General features: G+C 36.9%; 1 protein-coding gene across 1 annotated transcript in view; it reads left to right on the forward strand.

The window, feature by feature from the left end:
• Positions 1-19,988, forward strand: part of HGF (hepatocyte growth factor) — a 53,574-nt gene that overhangs the window by 1,633 nt on the left and 31,953 nt on the right. The window contains exons 2-4 of the mRNA XM_036400901.1: positions 10,354-10,519; positions 15,162-15,274; positions 15,883-15,997. Coding sequence (XP_036256794.1) covers positions 10,354-10,519; positions 15,162-15,274; positions 15,883-15,997 — 394 coding nt within the window. The remainder of the gene's footprint in view (positions 1-10,353; positions 10,520-15,161; positions 15,275-15,882; positions 15,998-19,988) is intronic.

Genomic DNA, 19,988 nt, shown 5'->3' on the forward strand with positions numbered 1-19,988 from the left:
TTCAAATCAAAGGACAGAGAAATATGCAGCAGGAGATATTGCCAATAGCTTGTGGTAACCTGCTGTTGAGAAGCCCTCACCTGTGACAAAAGCTCTTCAACTGAGGGGCTAGTTAAGAAAAAAAAAAAAGCAAAATAAACACTGCAGACACACTCACACACATGCACTTTATTGCGTGGGCCAGAGGTACTCAACTAGTCCACAGCCAAGCTCATAATAAGCTAGGTCATGATTTGCTCTCCTGGTAGGTCAGGGTGCTTTTCTTGAGTGAGAGAAAGTCCTTGTTGTCCCTGACTGTAGGCTCTTAGTGCTGGTCTGTGGTTTACCAACTTCAATGAATGTTGGATCTACTTAATATTTTGAGAGGGAGACTGAGAGACACCTTTTGTACTGCATGCATCAGTACTGGGCTGATGAATAGGGTTGTGCCTCAACCAATGGGCTCTCCAGTTTGGGGAGAATGGTTCACCTGGATGAGGAGAAAAATTAGATATCCAAAACTTCATAGTTTTCTAGAGTAAGAGTTGTTTTCTGACCTGCTCTCATGGTGACAGTTTCTTGAAAACCCTGCCTTTCTTAATTTTCCTCTCCCATCTTCCTTAAAATTAATTAATCCTGTTGTTTGCCTTATTGGCAAGGAAGATGATTCTTAGCACACACTGCCATTTTGCTTGCCTTGTTTTTGAAAATACATGATCTTCAAAAAGAGTGTCTGTATATTTACATTGTAGGCAAGGGAAAGTTGTGCTACTTCTTTATGAAAATACAAATTTCTGGTCAATTTCTGTAAATGATTGCTTTGTAAACATATATGTTGTCTTTGTTTGGGATGTTGGATCCTTTTTACTGGGATGTTTTTAAGAAATATTAGGATTTGCCTATATATGAAGGAAGTCTTTTGTTAATGCACATCCATACTTCTAGTGCTGTTCTGTCAAATCTGATTTCAAATGTACATAATGGTGAATTTAGTTTCTTCTGTGAACGAATATTCTGGGTTTGAAATCTCATGCCCTAAGTTCTGTGCAAAGACAATGTCCTGTGTAACAGAAGTTGCTGACTAATACAGTTGGGTTATATTAAGGGGTAAAGAAAAAGGAGGGTGAAGAAAACACAAGAAATTTAAATGTCAGCAAGCTGTCTACGCTATCACTTTCTGAGTTCCTTTTAATATATAAAAGATAAGACTGTGATTGATGAAAGATAAATGTGCATGGTTCCTATAGACTGCCTGCCTAGTCATTATCAATATCCTGTAAGTCTCTGTCACTTGCACAAAGAAATTAATCTGTAGCTAATAACTTCATCAAGGAGTTTTCTTTCTTGATCAAATATTCTTATTATTCAGTATTCTTGGAAGAATCTCTTTAATAATGTTCATTTAGTGAAACTAAAAATGACTCTTTAATCAAAGCAACAAGTAGATTGGCATGTTGCAAAAGAGTGAATGTTAAAGATTTATTTAAATTAAAGATACATTTTTCTGTGAGAAGACTGTCAGCCAAGTGTGTTTATTCAAATTTATTTAAAGCACATTCTGTAGTTTGGATGATCTGAAGAAGTTGCTAATGAAGATGTGGGAGTAGCTCTTAGTTCCTATATATATTATCACTTTAAGAAAAAAAAATTCAAATCCCATAGCCATAATCAATTTTTGAATGTTGTGTATTCCTGTGGTCTGCATAGCTAAGTATATTTTTAAAAATTAATGTGATTTATATTTTCCCATCCCAGCTGTAGATAATCATTATACTATATACTGTCAACAAAGTGAAATGATACTGTGCCAGTTGGAAGAGTGTATTCCTTCTGTTTAATGGAATCCTTTTGGTACTCAGTGCCAGGGGCTGCTTGTTTTGCTCTCACATGTAATACAGCACTTACCCTGCTTAACAGATTTTCTGTTTCTATTAATGCCATTTTCATAAGCAACATAGCAGGAGAATATAGAGTTGAAAGACATGAGATTAAAATGTTGCGTAAAACTCTGGAAAATTGACCACTGAAGTCAAGGAAAGGAAAGCCTCTTATTGGAGGAGCTCATCTGTCATTATTGTAATACTTCAGCTGAGGCCAGGATTGGAAGGGAAATGTGCAGTCTCCCTCAAGAGCAGAATATCTCCCTTTTGGATCTTTATGTTGAACATTAGTTTGCCACTTAAGCATTTCGAACTTTTCCAAGGAGGTTTAAAACCAGGATAACTGGGCCTCTTTTTGAGTAAAAGCATGATGTGGAAAAAAACAAAGCCTTGCCGTGGATGTTTTGCAATTACTTGTACTGGATGAATGTTGGAATTTCACTTTCTCCCCCTCAGCATTAAGATGAGGTGGAATGGCAGGGACTGGAAGACAGCACAGAGTTGAGAATGGATTGATCATGGAGATGAGAAAGGACTGTTCTCCATGCTTACTTGGGAAGCAAGGATAGTAGGACAACTGCCATAATGCAAGCAAAATTTGAACCTTGCTGTGGGGAAAGTATGGCAGCTAAAAACCTGGGAAGAAGGGGTGAGGACGTCCTCACTGTTACCCCATCTTCTCCTGTCAGTTTCTGTGGCAGTGCCCAGAGGGTTTAGAGCTGTTCCTGAATGTGGTTAGTACCTCCATGCAAAACAGTGCTGTGGGAAGCAGAGCTGGGAACATGCTCCAGATTAGTCAAACGTGTTGGCAAAATCTAGCTGTAGTTTTCAGTGGCTTGTGGGCCTCCACCCATGTGCTGTCTGATGAGCCCAGCCGTGCCTGGCAGTCCTCGGTGCTGCTGGCCCAGCTGGGGACTGGCTGCTCCCTCTGTCCCCCCATCGGCTCCAGCTTTTCCTATGACTCGCTGCCTTGGCCAGCAGCACTATTTTCATGTATACAGCATGAAGCAAGGCTCTCATCACTCCTCACAGGGGCTGTTTTGCTGCCCTCAGCCATCTGTCATCCTTTGTTTTGCCCAGTCCCTGCCCTGCCTACTTGTGCTTTTCTCCTTACCCCTTGCTGCATGCCCGGAATTCCGGTTGGCTGGGGCACCATCACAAAGGAAGGGCACAACATGCTGGGTGCCTCAAAGGAGACACCAATTGCTTGTAAAGACTGTGAATGCAATGGAAGATGGTGGGGATTTAATACATGTGCACAATGTGCAAGTGAGCAAATCTTACAAGGGAAAATCCTCTCAGTCATTTAGCCAGAGGTTAGATACAGTAAGTCAGAGTACAAACTGCTGCACATTTGTTTCTGCCAGTGGGTCCCAGCATCCTGCTGAGCAGATAACCTTTTCTTGGAAGGAGAAGATCTGTCCATTTGCAGCTACCATCCAATTTTAGAACATATATATCAGTTGTTAGCATTATCCTTAGCTCCTTGAGTTTTCATGCTGACCATAGGAGTGGATTCCAAAGGCAGGACTTAGCATAAAGATGAAGTTGGGTTCCCAGTTACATGGCAGTCTTTGCAGTTGCTAATAAGGGGGTGTGGGTGTGTGGTGTGAGTGGTAATGTAAAGCCAAAAAGAAATATCTTTGTACATTTCCTGAATCTGCTCAACAACGAGACTGAGAGCCAATGTAGAAATACGGAAATCATTATCTATTATATATAGATATTGTATGGATAGTTACATATATTTCAAACTACTTTCTAAAAATTGTGTGGTTCTTCTCCCCATAAGGCTTTTGTGCCAAGAAGATAAATGTCAGAAGTTAAAATATTCACATCATCCTCCAGGTACTTCTGAGAAACTGTTTAGTTTTGACAAGCTAGAGATGCCTCATTGGACAGCTGCTTTTATTTTGGTGACTTTCCATCTATACAGCTGACTGCAGATTTTCTGGGTATGGTTGGTAAACTTCTTTTACGCCAAATTATTGTCTTACATAAATAACTGCATTAAACTTAATCTGGCATTTTAAGCCTATCCAACCTACAAAGTTGTTTTCTTGGGCACAACTCAGATTGCTCCAGTTTCTCTTTATGTTGGTCTGCCTTTCTGCCTTTTTTTCCCCTTTTCCCCCAAATGAGAAGTCATTTGGAAAAGGTGTTCACTTTCTGCATTCTAGCCAGGAATCTGGATATTTCTGATACTGAAACAGGCAGAAGGAAAAGTCAAAGTAAATGACAGTAAGTTAAAAGTGTTGAGCACTAATTCTTTTTGTCAGAGTGATTCTGTTATGACTTGATTTGAGACAAAATTGCCCTGAATGTATTTATTGAAAAAGTACTTTTGAATGGTTCACACAGATTACAATACTGTGATGACCCTATTAATGATGTTAGGATCAATATTCATCTTTAACATCCTTTCTTTTATTTCTGCGACCACACTGTTAACTTAAGCACGTTGTATCCAAAAGCATTTAGTAACATTTACTTTCACCATCTGGTGAAGATTGGGTTTGTTTGTTTGTTTTTCTTTTTTTCTTGATGAAGCCTATATTTCTATATTTATGCTATCATACTGAGGCACACAGCAGAATACAGTTTACCCCAATGTTTTATATCATTTAAGAAGCATTGTCTTGGAAAAACTTTATTAAAACTATCCTTTCTATCATATTTTATAGACAAGCTAAACACCTCACTGTATTTGCATACTGGTTTCAAGCCATATATGATGAGAACTGTTGCTTTTTTTCAAACCCCACTCACTGATTTTTTCTTGTTACACAAGTTCTGCCAAATTCTGTTTTATGTACATAAACATACTTTGTTTTTAATTTTCTTATTAAATTGTCAATATTTACACTGGGATAAGCATTCTGCTTTGATTTATCTGACACTGTGATAATAAATTGTTTTGCAGATTTTTGCTTTGCACTTTTTTTTCCCCCATTCTTATGGATGGGAAAAGAAACTTATGGTATAAGAAACTTATGGTATAAGAAACTTATGGATATAAGTTACCAAGCATTTTTGGTCAATTATGCTGTCCCCTGATAAAATGTTTGATATGTTTACTGTATTGAACTGTGCTTTCCTACATTTATTTCAGGTGTGTTTAAAGTTGAGATTTTTTTTTTTTAATTAAAGATCTTTCATATGATGGTAGATTTCTGATTTCCCCCCACCCTGTGCCAAGTTTTAAATCACATGATATTCCTCTCTCATAATTTTATGTCCGAGCTCATTGGGAAAATCCAGTTTTCTTTATCTTGCAGTGATGATTATTTGCAAAATTAAGTTAATAACAAATCTCATTTTAACATTCTGACCTGGTTATCAATTATAACATAAATAAGTCAATCTCTAATTAGTCCATCTGTTAACTGCTCAAGGTCAAGTGGCTTAATTTCATTACAAACATGATGCAAAATATTAAACAGAGATCTAATATGCCAGTTGATACTAAAAACAGTGCCTAAGTCTGTTTTATATTTCTGAAATAATTGTGTCACTTTATATGACCATTTTTCTTCACTGGAATATATTTTGAATCATCAGCTTCTCTGTGCTTCCTGCACAGCGTGTGGACAATTTCCCTATTTTAAATATTTCTCCTCATGTCATGTTGTTTTGTCTTTCATTCTCCATTTGGAAGGACTGCAGTTGATTCCTGCAGTTCTCTGACAGCATCTGCTAGTCTAAGGAATTCAGGTATCTTAATTATCTTCATTTATTTTCTCATAGATTTAGTTTGTTTCTGACATCTGACAAACAAAGAACAGTCATGCTTTTAGATGAGTGTTTATATTCTTTAAAAACTGGAAGTTATAAAAGGTCCCCACACAGTTGAAAGTTTAGCTCAACAAGCAAATAAATATTAAAATGCTCAAGTTCTGTAAGTTTAAATAAACAGAAAAGGGAAATAAAACTCAATCACAAAGAATGAAGTTTTCATTAAGAACCTCAATTAAAACATAAACATTTAATTTAACTGTATTTATCTTCCCATTTGGAAAACCTGTTGTTAAGTTTGGATGGTTTTGTTCTGTATAACAAAGTGGGATGCAAAATTAAAAAGAAACAAGAGAATAAGTTTTCTTACCTATTCAGGAGACTTCAAGATGTGTTTCTTTAAGAAAGTACCAACTTTTGCATAGAGTAGAGGGAAATTTGGAAACCCTGGAAGCTGACATGCTGAGTGCATCATAACTAGTATTTAATAAAAGATTTCTAGAGCCTATAACAAGTCCACAGAAGTAGAGACTTTTCCAGGGGAAGCAGCCAGTATGCTCCAGTTGTGCTCTGTAAGACCATAAATTTGCAGCCTAAAATGTACATCTTTATTAGAAAAAGCTGGAGTGGTAGAGGAAGGAGAAAGGGATTACCAATGAAGCAGACAAATTCAAGTAATCTTGTTAAATTTTGCTGTAGATAACACAAGTAATGTTTTGATCGCATTGTAATGAACAAAGGTGATCTTTGGGCCCCATGACACCCTGTATGCTATTTTGATTACCACAAAAACGGTATTGTATTTGCTGTTGTAGGTTTTTTACTACTAAGTAGATAATGCAAAACCAAATACTTTTTGTGATCGTACTAAGACCTGAGGGTGTAAAATGTGAGTTGCTTAGGTGTTTGAACTCTAAAAAACCTGAAACTACTGAATTTCTATACTCTCATATAGCTCAGTGTCAGACCGATTTTGTTCTGCAAGGTGTATGTTGTAATTTGAGATACAGAACATAATCAGGTAGTTACAGAACTGAGTGATGTGGTGGTTTGGGAACCCAGAGCCCTTTTTTGGTGCAGGACACAAGGCCAGAAGGGAAAAAGAAGCTATACTGCTGACATTTTTCTATCAGCCCAGTGATTACAGAATACCTGAAGAGAAAGAGAGATCAAAATACAAACACATTTACTGATTCAAACCAGTTTCTCTTGTTAATCAAGAAACTGCCCCTCTATCTTATAGCATACCGTGGCCTGCATTGCTCACAGTTCACAGTGTTGCTGGTTCTGTTTTGTATTAAGATTATTAAAAGTAGAGTGAAGCAGGTTCTAGAACACAGTCACTGGAACTTGCTAGTGAGTTTTCTTACAAAAATGCTGTAGAATGTCAGTTTTCTTTATCTCTGATTATTGAAAGTATTTGACATGGACTGGAACTGCTCCAAGAAAAGGTATTGTTGGAAATCTTTTCCTCCAGGTGCCCCATAGCAGTCTCAGTCAATGATTCTTATCTGAGAAGACTGTTCAGAAACCTCATTTGAAAATCTTAGTAAGGGAACTGAAAGGTGAGTTCTTGTAGCTCCAAGGTAAATGTCTTTCCCTGTGAGGTACCTCTTTTCTTATGTAAATATTTAAAGTCTTTTATGAAAATGGGAACACCAGCAGGGAGACTCTGGAAATCCCTTTTGAGATTATGGAGCACTTGTCCAATGCTGCATCCTACTAGAGCAGATGTGTCATTTCCAATTTACTTGGGCTCTGACTGAGCTTATCTCTTTTCTGTTCAACTTCACGTTAAGAAACAGAAAAAGGCACCATCTTCACCTTTTTAAGATTTTTTTTAAGTTGACTGGGGAAATATTTTTAGATAGTGGTTGTTCCTGTAGAAGAAAAAAATGTTGGTTCATATTTGACTGGATTCCTTTGTGTTTGAATCAGCTGCTAATATTTTCAAATTTAAGTGGAATGTCAGACTTCCCTGGTAATGTGATATGAAACGACAGAAAACATCAGAGGACATGGCCCACAAAATGAGAAGAAAGCCTGATAAATCAAAGTTAAAAAAATTGAAATGAATGACAATCACAAATTAGTTGCATTGTATGCATGCTGCCTACTAACCTTTAATGTGGAGCATGCTTAAGACACTGTTTGAGTTAACTTTTTATTAATAAAGGCACCTAATTTGATGCAAAAAGAATATTGTTTTCATATATTTTGTTGGGAGAATTGTTAAAGTAGTGCTTTGCATTATTCTGATGTTTCTAACAGTCACACCACAGATGCACTTGGCCCTTTGCCTCTTGGATTATAGGCAAGACATAGAATGTTGTTGTTTGAAAGCTAAACTAAATCAGGCTGTTATGAATTGCTAAATGCAAGATCAAACCCATAATCCTCTTTGGACAACTGCTAGGAAAAGAAGGACAAAAAGAAAAAGCAGAACTCTGTACCATATTTTTCAGGCAGAACAGAATTTCTTGATTGTTTAAATCATATTCTTGCAGGCTGGCTGGTGAGTTTAAGAAGCTGTTATCTTGGGAATTAAGATAATGACACTTATCACTAGATGGGAAATGTTAGTATCAGGAACTGAAAGAAAACACTTTGATATTTCTCTACAGATTCTTACCACCACTTGACATAAAAGTCTTGGCTGAGACAACAGAAAACTAACAACTATGTCTTGGAAGATAATAGATTGAGAAATACACCACAAAAGTTTTATGGAAGATTTGTTTTTCTGTGGTTGACTTAAGGAGTAAATGCAATCCTTTTTGAAGCACTTTGTTTCTATCACAGGTACAACAACAACAACAACAACAAAAAAGCAGCTTCAATGTGGACACAACCGTTTCCAATAACAGGTTCAGGTTTCTTAGGATGAGAACATTACCATAACATTTCTCTAAGCAGTGATTCATTTTGGGTGCATGTGCACTACACATATAGAAGGCTGAAAATGCTTAAGAGAGCTGATAGGGATCCCTAACACAACACCAAAATTATTAACATTGGATTTTTTGATCAAAAGCATCTTCATATGATAATAATAGTTATATTTAAAGATAAATAAATTCTTTTCTTAACTTTTTTGTGATTGGGATTAAAATTGTGAGTTGTTAGATGCTGGGGAGTAGCATAGTTTACTTTCATCAGTTCAAAAGGAAAGAAAGGAGGATGGGGGGAAGGTTATTTTATAGGGATGTTGTAGCAGAGATATTCTGCTTCTTTGTTTTTCTTTTTTTTTTTTTTAAGCTGAAGCATGATGAGATCTAATGTAGATGTCTTTGTGATGTTTCTAGATGTTTTAGGGATAACTCACCACTGAGAGGTGTGATTTAGCTGAATCCAGTGCAAATGTAAACTCAGTGATCAGGATGGAAGCTCTCAAAGGGAACACTCCTAAGCTCTCTTTGGGTTTCCAGTACATGGAGCTGGCAGTAACTCCTCCAGAGCCTCAGCTATTGCAATTTACAGTTATTCTGAGCTTCTGCAGAGTGCACCAAGCAAAACTTTACTGGCCTAAGTGCACTCTGCATGTGCATGAGGATCTATTCAGAGCAGTAGGATGAGGTTTTGTCTATTGGAAAACCTCTGGTGAAATTTAATAAATTGAACCTGAGCATTTGTGTTCTATTATTGTTGCAGAGTCTGTAGAGAAAGGACAGCTGTGAATACAGTTACATGGAAAGAAGTTACGGAAAATACTATTATCTACTCTGTAAACTAAGGAGGAATTTATTCACCTAACCTTATGTGTATAAGCCATCTAATCCAAAAAGATCATCTGGGATCACTGAGTGAAATAGGAGAAATGGATCCACAGGGCAATTTATTCTCCCTATGTCACTCATCTGACAGAACAGGGACAGTTACTCTCCAGATGTGCTCATCTGTCTTCAGAGACAATGGAATAGCCTTCACTGGTAGACTGGTTTTCATGGAATGCCAAGCAAAAGTACAAATAAATATTGGGAAAATTCTGGAAGTTTCTTGCAGATAACAAAGACCTTTCCACCTGCACTTTAGCCAAACATCTTTAGCCAATCTTCCTCCCTCCATTTGATAGCTCTTCCTCTGGGCTTTTCAATAGAGACATAGAAGCAAGATCATTTTGTTCATTTTTGCAGGAATCTTTGTAACACTGCAGACTGTTTCCATGCTATGGCCCTGTTTGACCTTATAATCTTTTCTGTGAGCTACAACTCTGGTTCAGTCACACTTAGACTGGACACAACACTCACACAGAGTCTTCACTGGAGCAGTGAGATTATTACTTTGTGTCACTTCCAGAATCCATTTTTCTTCACAATTTGTGATAAGTGTATTGTTTTAAGAACTGCTTTTTGCATTCAGCAAGTGATATTCTTTTTCACTTGAGCTTTTCATGGAAATATTTACAAGATCTCAGATAATTATTGGGCATATTTTTCAGGTTCTAAAAAAATTCACAAAGGATGAGAAATTTACCTTTTACCCTTTTACAGCATTATGCAATCTTTATTTGAAACTGGTTTTGCTATACTTCCTACTATTTTGGTTTTAAAAATGGAATTCATTGTCTAAAATAATCAATTCTTCTGCATTATATGCTTATACCCTATTTTTGTGAGAGATTCTCTATGTTTTAGGTTCTGAAGATAATTCCTAGAAAATGTTATCCATATCTAATGCCATCCTTAATCTCATCAGTCTTCTTAACAATATTTTATTTTGTTGTGGTTTTTTTCTTCTTATTCTTAATTTCTTTTTTTAGAGGGCAAAGGCAAAAAGAGAAATCCTCTTCATGACTTCAAAAAAACAGGAGAGTTGATGCTCATTAAAGTAAACAAAACACTGGAAGTAAAAACGAAGCTGTTAAATACTACAGAGCAATGTGCAAAGAGATGCAGCAGGAACAAGGGCCTTTCCTTCACTTGCAAGTAAGTTATGTATCTCTTTTGTTTGTTTTTTTTCCCCAAGGAAACACATATACAAGCCTTTGAACAAAGGTCTCTCTGTAAATGTCATCAATGGTAGCTTGTACTGAGAAGAACCTTAAGATTGTGATTTTTGATTTCTGTGACCTTGCTCTACCTGTCTAGGGAGTGTCAGTCTTTTCTTAGGTTTTATCTGAGTTGTCTGTCTTCTTAGCTTGTCCAATCTGTAATCTTTTCCATAACCCAGCTGAAATGTACTCATGTTAAGATGCTGATGACTTGGGCTGCAATGTAGCATTAGGTGAACATTCTGAGATTTTTATGTCTCTTGTAAAATGGTTATTGTCACACATCACAGCTGCAGTGTTTCAGCACCACTTCAGACCATATTCTGCCTTCATTCTTTGCACATTACTCCTGCTGAAATCAATGAGACCCTCACACATGGAGCACAGATACATGCCCTGCTGAAGTTCACTGGCAAGTGCTGCGAATCTGATACAGTGGAATCAAACCTGGGCTCTGGATAGCTATCCTCCAGCATCTGCTGTCTCTTAGAAACACATCATGCAGCTGATCACTTTTCTGCCTTGTACACACTCTCTATTATTTTTTGGAACAAATCACTATCATTTTTTTGATGTATTAGACTTACATGATCCCCCTGGCCTCTCTTAGTCTAGACCTTTAGTAATCAATGAAAGGCATTGCAGAAGATCTTGGAGAGAGTGGATGACTTGTGTACTGGTGAGTACTGGGCTAAACGTGAGCCTGAACTTGAAACATAAAACAGTTTTGACAATTGGCACAAATGGAAGCTGGATGAAACGTGACAACAAATATTTTTCCTTGGCAGAGAAGGTTCTCACCTGTCATTAAGTTCTCCAGTAAACCTTTAATTCCATTGTTGCAAGATCTCATTTGGATAATTCTGTACTCTGTTTATATGTGTAAATCATGAGCAGAGATAACTTTTTTCAGATAGAAAATATTTTCCAGACACTGACACTTTTCACATGGTACAAGCCACACCTTTCCCTATTGACAGTGCTTCCACTGATGTCATTGCCAAAAGGAACAGGTTATATTCAATACAGCAAGACATCCTTGAGTTCTGATGAGCAGCAGCAAGAAGTATTGCAAAATTAAGTATCACAGTATAAAAAAATCCTGAATAACTCCAAGAAAACAATTTTATATTCTAGCATGAGTTTAGGAAAACTGTCTCAAGCCACTTGTAGTTGCTCCAGATGCTATCTTTTGTGTTCTGAAAATAAAGAGCAAGTTAATATATGTGTCTAGTCTCTTTTATAATAAAATTAATTTAGAGTCTCTCAGAATTTTTAAAATGTTTTCATGTTTTGTAGCTTTTTTTTTTACAAAGTGTCTGATGGATATCTTAGAGGGCAATTTCTCCCTTAATGAATCAATGCAACAACATAAAGGAGACATGAGGGACTTTGAGAGTACAGCTTGGAAAAGCCCAGCTCACAGATAACAGAGTGGCAATCTGTCATGCAATTACATTACACTGAATCTGGAGAAGAATTGCAGATCCTGATGACTTACTCTCTGAATTCCTGCTTTCCCTGGTGGGCTTTTAGCAGGGAAGGTGCTAAAAACCTGCTTTAGCAGGAGAGGTGTAGGTGATGAGGTCTTGCCTGTGCTACCATTGTGCACAGAGTGCATGGTATTTTCTTCACAGGGATTTCAGAACATTCTTGTGGTTTCTCTTTTGGCCCCATATGGATCCTTTTGCAGTGTGAACTGTTCTTTGATGCTACAGTAAACACACATTTTGCATGTGTTCCCTTTTAAAGGATCCAGTGTTTACTAATGTTTCCCCTTTATTTCTAGGATCCCAGTCTTTAACTTCATACCAGTACATGGTTATTACAAGGTGAAATTTGTTGCCAACTTAAATGAAAACCAATTAGCTTCCTGCCTGCTGTGGGAGCATTCTAAAATAAGAAGTAACACAAAATGACATTTTAAATGCTTGAAATATGAGACTTGAAATTTCCTATGTTTATTGACATTTTCATGGCTTGATTCTTATACTCCACATCCATGCAGCAGTTCTTCATCACTTGGGTCACAGCACTGATGTTTTATTTTCTGTATGTAAGCTTTATGTAAGAATTAAAAATGGAATTGCTTTGTAACATAATTGTGACAGTACTACTGGGAGCAACAACATCTGTGCCTGTGCACTGTGAGGTACACAAGCAGGAACAGAGTTAAGGTTTTTTTTTTGCCAGAAACTGGTAAAAGTAGCAGATTTCAGGCACTACAGTCTTGCAAAGGTTCAGGTACTCCTTATTTTCTGGAGGCGGGGGGAAATTAAGACAACTTTCTATTTCTTCATTATGAGTTTCTGTGTCACATGCAAGTAAATTTTGAGTGTTTTATTCTTTAATCATTAATCCTTGATGGTTTTAACTCTAACACTTTTTTGTTGAAGCTAAAATATGTAACTTTTGAGAACAGACACCTCCTCTATTCCCTTTGCTGTCATGCTTACACAGATATTGTTCATTTCCAGCTGAGTAACAAGATCCTTATCTAGACTTGTTTCTTTTTTATAACAAGTTTTATTATTCCTAAAATCCTCCATCAAAGAACTCCTGAGATTCACTTACACAGTGTTTTTGACTTCATAAATCTCTGAACCTCTTTTTCTGCCTTCCCTATCAGTTTTATCAAGTTGCTTCTGAGCTGTTCTATTCCTTTGTTTCACCATCCTCAGCAGTGAAACTCCGTCTGTTTTCCTACAGTCATCTTTGGGGTTTTTCCCAAAACAAACCCTATGGATGAAAAAAATCACTACAGTTACTCTTTTATTTACTATACAGGTGACTTTTGCAGGTGTGTCCATTCCTTAGCTGCAAAGTTGTCACTGTCTTATCCTTTGGTATCTGCTTGGAATGCCTGTATTTACCCAGGAATCAGAGGATTTCAGTATAGACAACAGAATTACAGCACCTGCAAGAAAATCTACAGAATACCTCAGTACAAAGAGAAACCAAAAAAAATTGTTGTGATCGGCAGTATCAGTAGAAGAAAGTCCAAGAATTTGCTCAAATATGTTGACTTTGGAGGTACAAAAACCCTCCAGATTTGGGTCCAAGAAAAGATTGCTGCAAACTTTTATGTGCAGAACTGGTTGAAGCCAAACTGGAAAGAAACCAAAAGGCATCTGAAAGGCAAAAACTGGAAGAATAGTTTGTAAACAGTGCATTCTGCATTCCCACTTTAGGAGGGAGGAGCGGAAACGAGAATGTAATTGGAAAGGCAGGAAAGGTCAAGGATATTTTTGTGAGTGATGGAGTTAGAGGCACTTGGATATGCTCAAATTTGAGAATCAGCCAGAAGAGAACAGAAGGCTGCACAAGGGCAGAGGGATGAAGGTTAGCAGGTTGGAAACATTTGGAGTCAACAGAGTAGAGAGAGCAGTTGGATGAAAAATCTGTTTGGTGATGGAAACGATAATGAAGAAGATGTTTGAAAGAGAGAAGACTGGGGAGATTGGATAGGATCTTGTAGCATTTTTAACTGAAGCCAGCAAGATCTCACACAGAAAGCTTGTATGGTGAATTAAACAAAGATCAAGGAACTTTTTGTTAAAGGATGCAGTGCTGAAGAATATGGCATAGACAAAGTATGGATGAAGTGGAAGAAATCTGTGTGACTCTTGGATATTATCAAGTAGTGTTAAAATGCCTTCTCAGATCAGAATAAAATATCTTAGAAGGTATGGGATGAGTGACAAAAATGTAGATTTTATGGTAAGCTAGTTATTTGTTATTTGGTTCAAATGAAAAATTAAGGAAAAAAGTTGCCCCCTCCAAGGCGGTCAATTGTGGTTTTAAAATCCTTTAAAGTATTTTACCTCTAGTTAAAGATTATCCTTTCAAAACTGTTATAGGAGAAAACTGTCTGCATTTTTAATTTCAAGTAATGAAATAAAGTGTTTTTACTCTGTGGTTTTGTTTGTCTTTCTTGCCCTCCCCCATATCTAGCCAATTCAGAACACATGTACGCACTCCTAGAAAGCAGTTTAAAATAAGAGAAAAAAAAAAGAAAACAAAAGTGAGCAAGGAAAGATTCTAGGTACACTATCACAGTTTATTTTATTAATAAAAATAGAAATAAAAATAATCTTGTTTTTAAACAGTCTCTGTTGTTCTAGGCAAGAAACAGATTCCTTGTGCTTGAATTTTCCTCAATCCATCAGTGTGAGATACTTAACTATTTCAGAGGCATATTGTAATGATAGTAAAGATGATGTTTGAGTCTTCACAGTTGTTTTTTTTTTCTCTCCCAGGGAGCAGCATAACTGAGGACACAAATGTTGTCTCAGTCACATTTATCTAAGTTTTAAAATAAAGATCTTTAATGACAAGGGAACTCTTAGATTAGTGTGAACAACCAAACTGGTATTTAATGTAATGACCACATCAATTTAATTTCTTTGTTTCTTTGCTCTTTTCAGCACAGTTGTGGGTTTAAATTGTAATTTGGACTGTTTCTCTGACTTTCCCAGTAAAAATAAATCTGATGTCATTGCATGCTCCTTGGCAGGCCATGTGTCATTATTATAAACCACACAGAGATTTTTTTCTCATCCAGATTTTCTTTGCAGGGCTTTTGCTTATGACAGAGTTACAAAACGGTGCCATTGGTTATCCTTCAACAGCTTGACAAATGGTGTGAGAAAGAAGCAAGACCATGCGTTTGATCTGTATGAAAAGAAGGGTAACTGATTTATTTACTGATTTTGTTTTCCCAGCTAGGGAGGGGAAAAAGAACCCCTGAGGTCAGTCAGTGATTTTTTGGCTGTAGGAACATCCTGGGCATGGGTGCTTTCATGCATTTTGAAAGCTGCATCCTACAGTTTTATTTACACATACCCTGAGTTTGCTGTCATGCAAATTTGTCTACATACTTGCTGCTGGTCAGTTTTCCAATCTACATATTTTCCTACTGTCATGCATACTAGTTTCAGTTTTGTACTTCAGTTTACTACTGAGCAGCTCAGTATGAGCTTGTATGAGTTACCATTTATTACTTAATATTGCTCTTATGTACCTTGTTAATGCGTAGGATACATAAGTCCTCAGACATGGAGTTTTTTTCAATCAGATACATTGGGAAAATTTCCAGGATTTTTTGGGGTCAGATAGTGATCAATATTTGGGGAAAAAAAAAAAAAAGAAAAGATAGGCATGTATATCAACAAATAAACAGTATTTTAAGATTTAAGTAGGTAAATGGTAATAATTATTTTATGCGAAAGCAGAAGATGAACTTTAATTTTTCATACATAAACCAAATCCCTCATTTCTTCTCTTTTATTTCAATAGATTATGTCAGAAATTGTATCATTGGAAAAGGAGCAGACTATAAAGGAACAATATCTGTTACCAAAAGTGGTATCCAGTGTCAGGCCTGGAATTCAATGATCCCCCATGAGCACAGGTAAGAGTTCAGGAGCAGAGACAATGGAATAGTGCCCAGACAGCTTCCATAAAGCATGAGAATTTATGGGAAAACTAACATTAGAAAACAAAATCTATTAGGTATATTCTTGCCGTTCTCCAAGACATGCCATTCTCCAGATCCCAGAAAATCCCTATCTTGGACTTTCTCCAAAAAGTTCTCTCCTACTGCCAGCCTGTGTGTCTGTATCTCTTTCTTTTCTGTGTTTTTTTGTTGTTGTTTGTTTTTTGGTTTGTTTTTTTTTTTTTTTTTTTTGCTGTTTATATCCTTTTGATCTCTTAGCTACTGGCAGAAACAAAACATCTGCATTATTTCAGCCCAGGGTCTGGAAGTTCATTACTATTTTCTAATCAACTCCCAAGGAATAAGCAATTTTGAAAACCACATTATTAGGAAGCAGGGGATAGTAGATCACCTATTTGTATAATATTATTAGTATATTTTGCATAGTTACTGTCAATTCTCTGTTATTTATGAAATATGTTAAACTCTATGGAGCACTTAGGCCAGGCAACGAATCCATGGAAAGATGAAGAGGCTTTTCAAATCCTTCCCTTCAGATTATAGAAGCTAAAAACTGAGGGAGCATGTACAGGACTTATCTTTTCAGAGTAGGATCTGGTATAGTGAGAAACTGAGGCCAAACTTACACCTTGAGAGTAAATCTAGTTGAACTCTATTGGCTAAGGAAAAAGAGAAGAAAGCCAAAACCTGAAGCCAGTAAGAGTAATGGTAAAAACAGATTCATCCCCAAAAAATGTTCCCAGAAACCAGTTAAAGGACTAGAAAGTACTGGTGTAGTCTTTAACCACTCCTCTTTAAACATTTTTGTACTGTCTTTAACGATGTAGATAACAAAACTTGAAGAGAAAAAACCAAAATGTCCTTTCACCCATAATTTTGCTATCCCCATTGCTGCCCTTTGCTCCAGACTCCCAGGGTCAGCAATTTGTTTAGGAGGAGCCAAACTGGAGATGGCTGAGGAACTGGGTTGTGCACTGCTCAGTCCTGTCCTGACCAAATCAATCCAGTGTGCAAGAGGATATCTTGGAACAACATTAAAAGGCAAAGGATAGTTGAATTCTGTCCTCTTATGATGTGTTACAAAGCTGAGCCTCAGGCTTAGACTTACTGGACTTGGCTCTTACAGTATAGAAGGCAGTGTCTGCTCTTCAGTTTGGGACCAGACCTGTTCCTAACTGGGAGCATTCCATAAATACCACCAGATCCCACAGCAATGACTTCTTGAGATTCAACACCTTGAATTAGATATCTTCATCTTTCAGAAGTGACAGAATTCTTAATCATTATAACCTAAGCAAAAATGAGCATTTATTCTACATAATATATACATGTGACTTTATATAATTAGAGAAAGTGTCTGGATAGCACGTATTATCACTAAATTGCATTTTAATACACAGCATACACAGTTTTATCACACACAGATTTTTATTCAATGCCTTTGGACAGCCACTCTTCTATGATGAATTTTATGAGTGACTGTTCTCCTGCCTTGTGAAATGGGTTTAATTTTTAAAAGGTCACCGGATAAATGAGGTGGCTGCATGCTAATTTTGTTTTTCAACATCAGAAAATATGATTTCATCATCAGAGACATGAGGGAGGTGGGAAGAAGCAGACAGTAGTGGTGTGTTTGGAACTTATTAGTACGAAAGCTTAGCCTTGTAGGTTGGTTTTTCTCAATAGCTGATTATCTCAAAGTGCCATTGGAAAATAAATCCCTTTTTCATATTTAAAGGAGAAATGTATTTTAATGATTTTGAATTATATCTCTAGGAAGAATTGAAACATCTTGAAACTTTAAACTTTTGCTTCAATCTAGCAAGTCATATTTTTATTTATTTGTATTCCATCAGAACACAGAGATTCCCAGCAAATATCTGCTTTCTATTATCGTCATCTCCATCCTAGTACAGATTTTAAGACTCTAAGAGTTTTAAATTAAAAAGTCCAATGTAAAAAGGTCTAAAAGAGAAATGGTCAAAGAGCAGACCAATGCTTTGTAGACTCTTGGCTAGTTTCCATGGCTTTTGTGTGGTTGAATCTGTTTTTACCATTACTCCTACTGGCTTCAGTTTTTGGCTTTTTTTCTTTCTTTCCTTACCTAATGGAGATGAACTAAATCATCAGTTTTAGTAGTGGCCCTTTCTTCCATTTCTGGGTAGATCTTTACTGCAACTCATCTTTTCCTCTCTCAAGAACTTTGCTTCAGTACCTGTTGAAGCCATTTATATATCTGACCCATCTTGCATCCCTAGTGCTACTCATTTAGACTTTTTCTTTTTTTTAATGCTCTTACAGTATATCTGATGTAATTCGAGATGCCTTTTCCCTTTATTTTCTAATGAGCAGAAAATTTAAATAGAATATTCTAATAGGCACTGACATACCACTTTAACACATATGCAGGTGTGAATGTCTCATCAAAAATGTTCACCTGAGAGTCTTTAATTAAGTTTAAGATACTTTCGTTATAAGAATACAGAAGAGAAAAAAGAAGCACCACTTTTATAGGCAGCAGGAATGACATAAAAATTAATCTATTCAAGCACCGAAAATAAAAAAGCATCTTTATGTGATGTTTCCATACTGCATTGACTAGAACCTCAATGTGATTAAAAGAGGTATTTTTCACTTCAGTTAGTTCAAGTATTTCATTAATGGGAATAAAACTTGAATAAAATGTCATGCCAAAATTTTCTTCTTGTTTCTCTCTTTCAAAGCACTCAAAATAAAATATTAGATACTTTTACAATAAAAGGTGCATTATTTATATTTCTACCAAAGCTTAAATACTGATAAAAAATGGAACAAATCTCATAAATCTCAAAAATTAAATTAATTTATTAAGTTCAGTTACATGTTTTATGTGATCACCTATGTAATTAGCCCAGTATTTCAACTGACAAAAACACCTTCATGAGACAGATGGCTGATTTTAAGGTGCTTTCTAACTCCAGAGCTTTATCTGCTGTTTGGTATTTCTGCAATGTAACTGGTAGAGAAATGCCCCAGATTTGTCTGCAGTGTGCAGCCTGAATGTGGTCATGAGCTGTTGAGGTGGCATTAAACAGACCAGCTCTGGGGTTGGGTTCCTTACTATGGGGTTAGCTGTTCCTTATTTTGTGGGGTAAATAAGCTAGCATTATTTTTAAGTGTAAATATTTATATATCTCTGTTATATGAAGTGTGTGTGTGTCACTGTGTATTACATGGTTTCTCTAGATGTAAGCACATACTTTTACAGATACCTGAGAAGAAAACACCTTGATCCTGGACATGTTAAGTCAGCTGGAGTTTTGTTAAATGTCTGAACACACACAATGCAGTTATGAGTGGGTCTGTGTGTAGCAGACCCTAAGGTGACCACAGTGGGACTTGTGGCAGAGCGTGAAGGAACATGCTAAATGAATATGAACTTTCTTTAGCTAAGAATGGCTAAAATGGCATCTGGGGAAATCTCTTGTGCTGAAATACAAAGCAGTCCCTGGTTTCAGGCAGTGAAAGCCTCTCAGTGAGGTGTAGCAGAGACTTGGTCACACTCGCATGCTGCTGATGATCAGTTCTTGCTGCTGCCTGACCAGGGATGCAAAGAGGTTTTTCTGCTTGTGGGTTTCACATTGTAGGTGAGCTGGACCTGTGCCAACATGCACAGGACAGACAGCCCTCACCTGGCTACAGACCCAATCAGCCCCTATGGACCCAGAGCTCCTGAAGGAGAGCACAGTGCAGGCTGGCAGGGAGTGTGTGACTGCCTCTGGCTCTGCCCTAGATAGTTGTCTCTGGACAGCTGAGGGATGGGAGTAAAACTCTCTTGAGCACGCTATGGGCTAGACAAATTGTCCCAGATTTAGGCCATTTAGGTTGAGTAATCCCAACTGAAGATGTGTACTTGTGTACGGACAGATATTTGGGTGTGTGCATTTGCTTAGACAGGGTGGAGGGA

The sequence above is a fragment of the Molothrus ater genome, chromosome 5 (assembly GCF_012460135.2).
Source record: "Molothrus ater isolate BHLD 08-10-18 breed brown headed cowbird chromosome 5, BPBGC_Mater_1.1, whole genome shotgun sequence".
NCBI classification, from domain to species: domain Eukaryota; kingdom Metazoa; phylum Chordata; class Aves; order Passeriformes; family Icteridae; genus Molothrus; species Molothrus ater.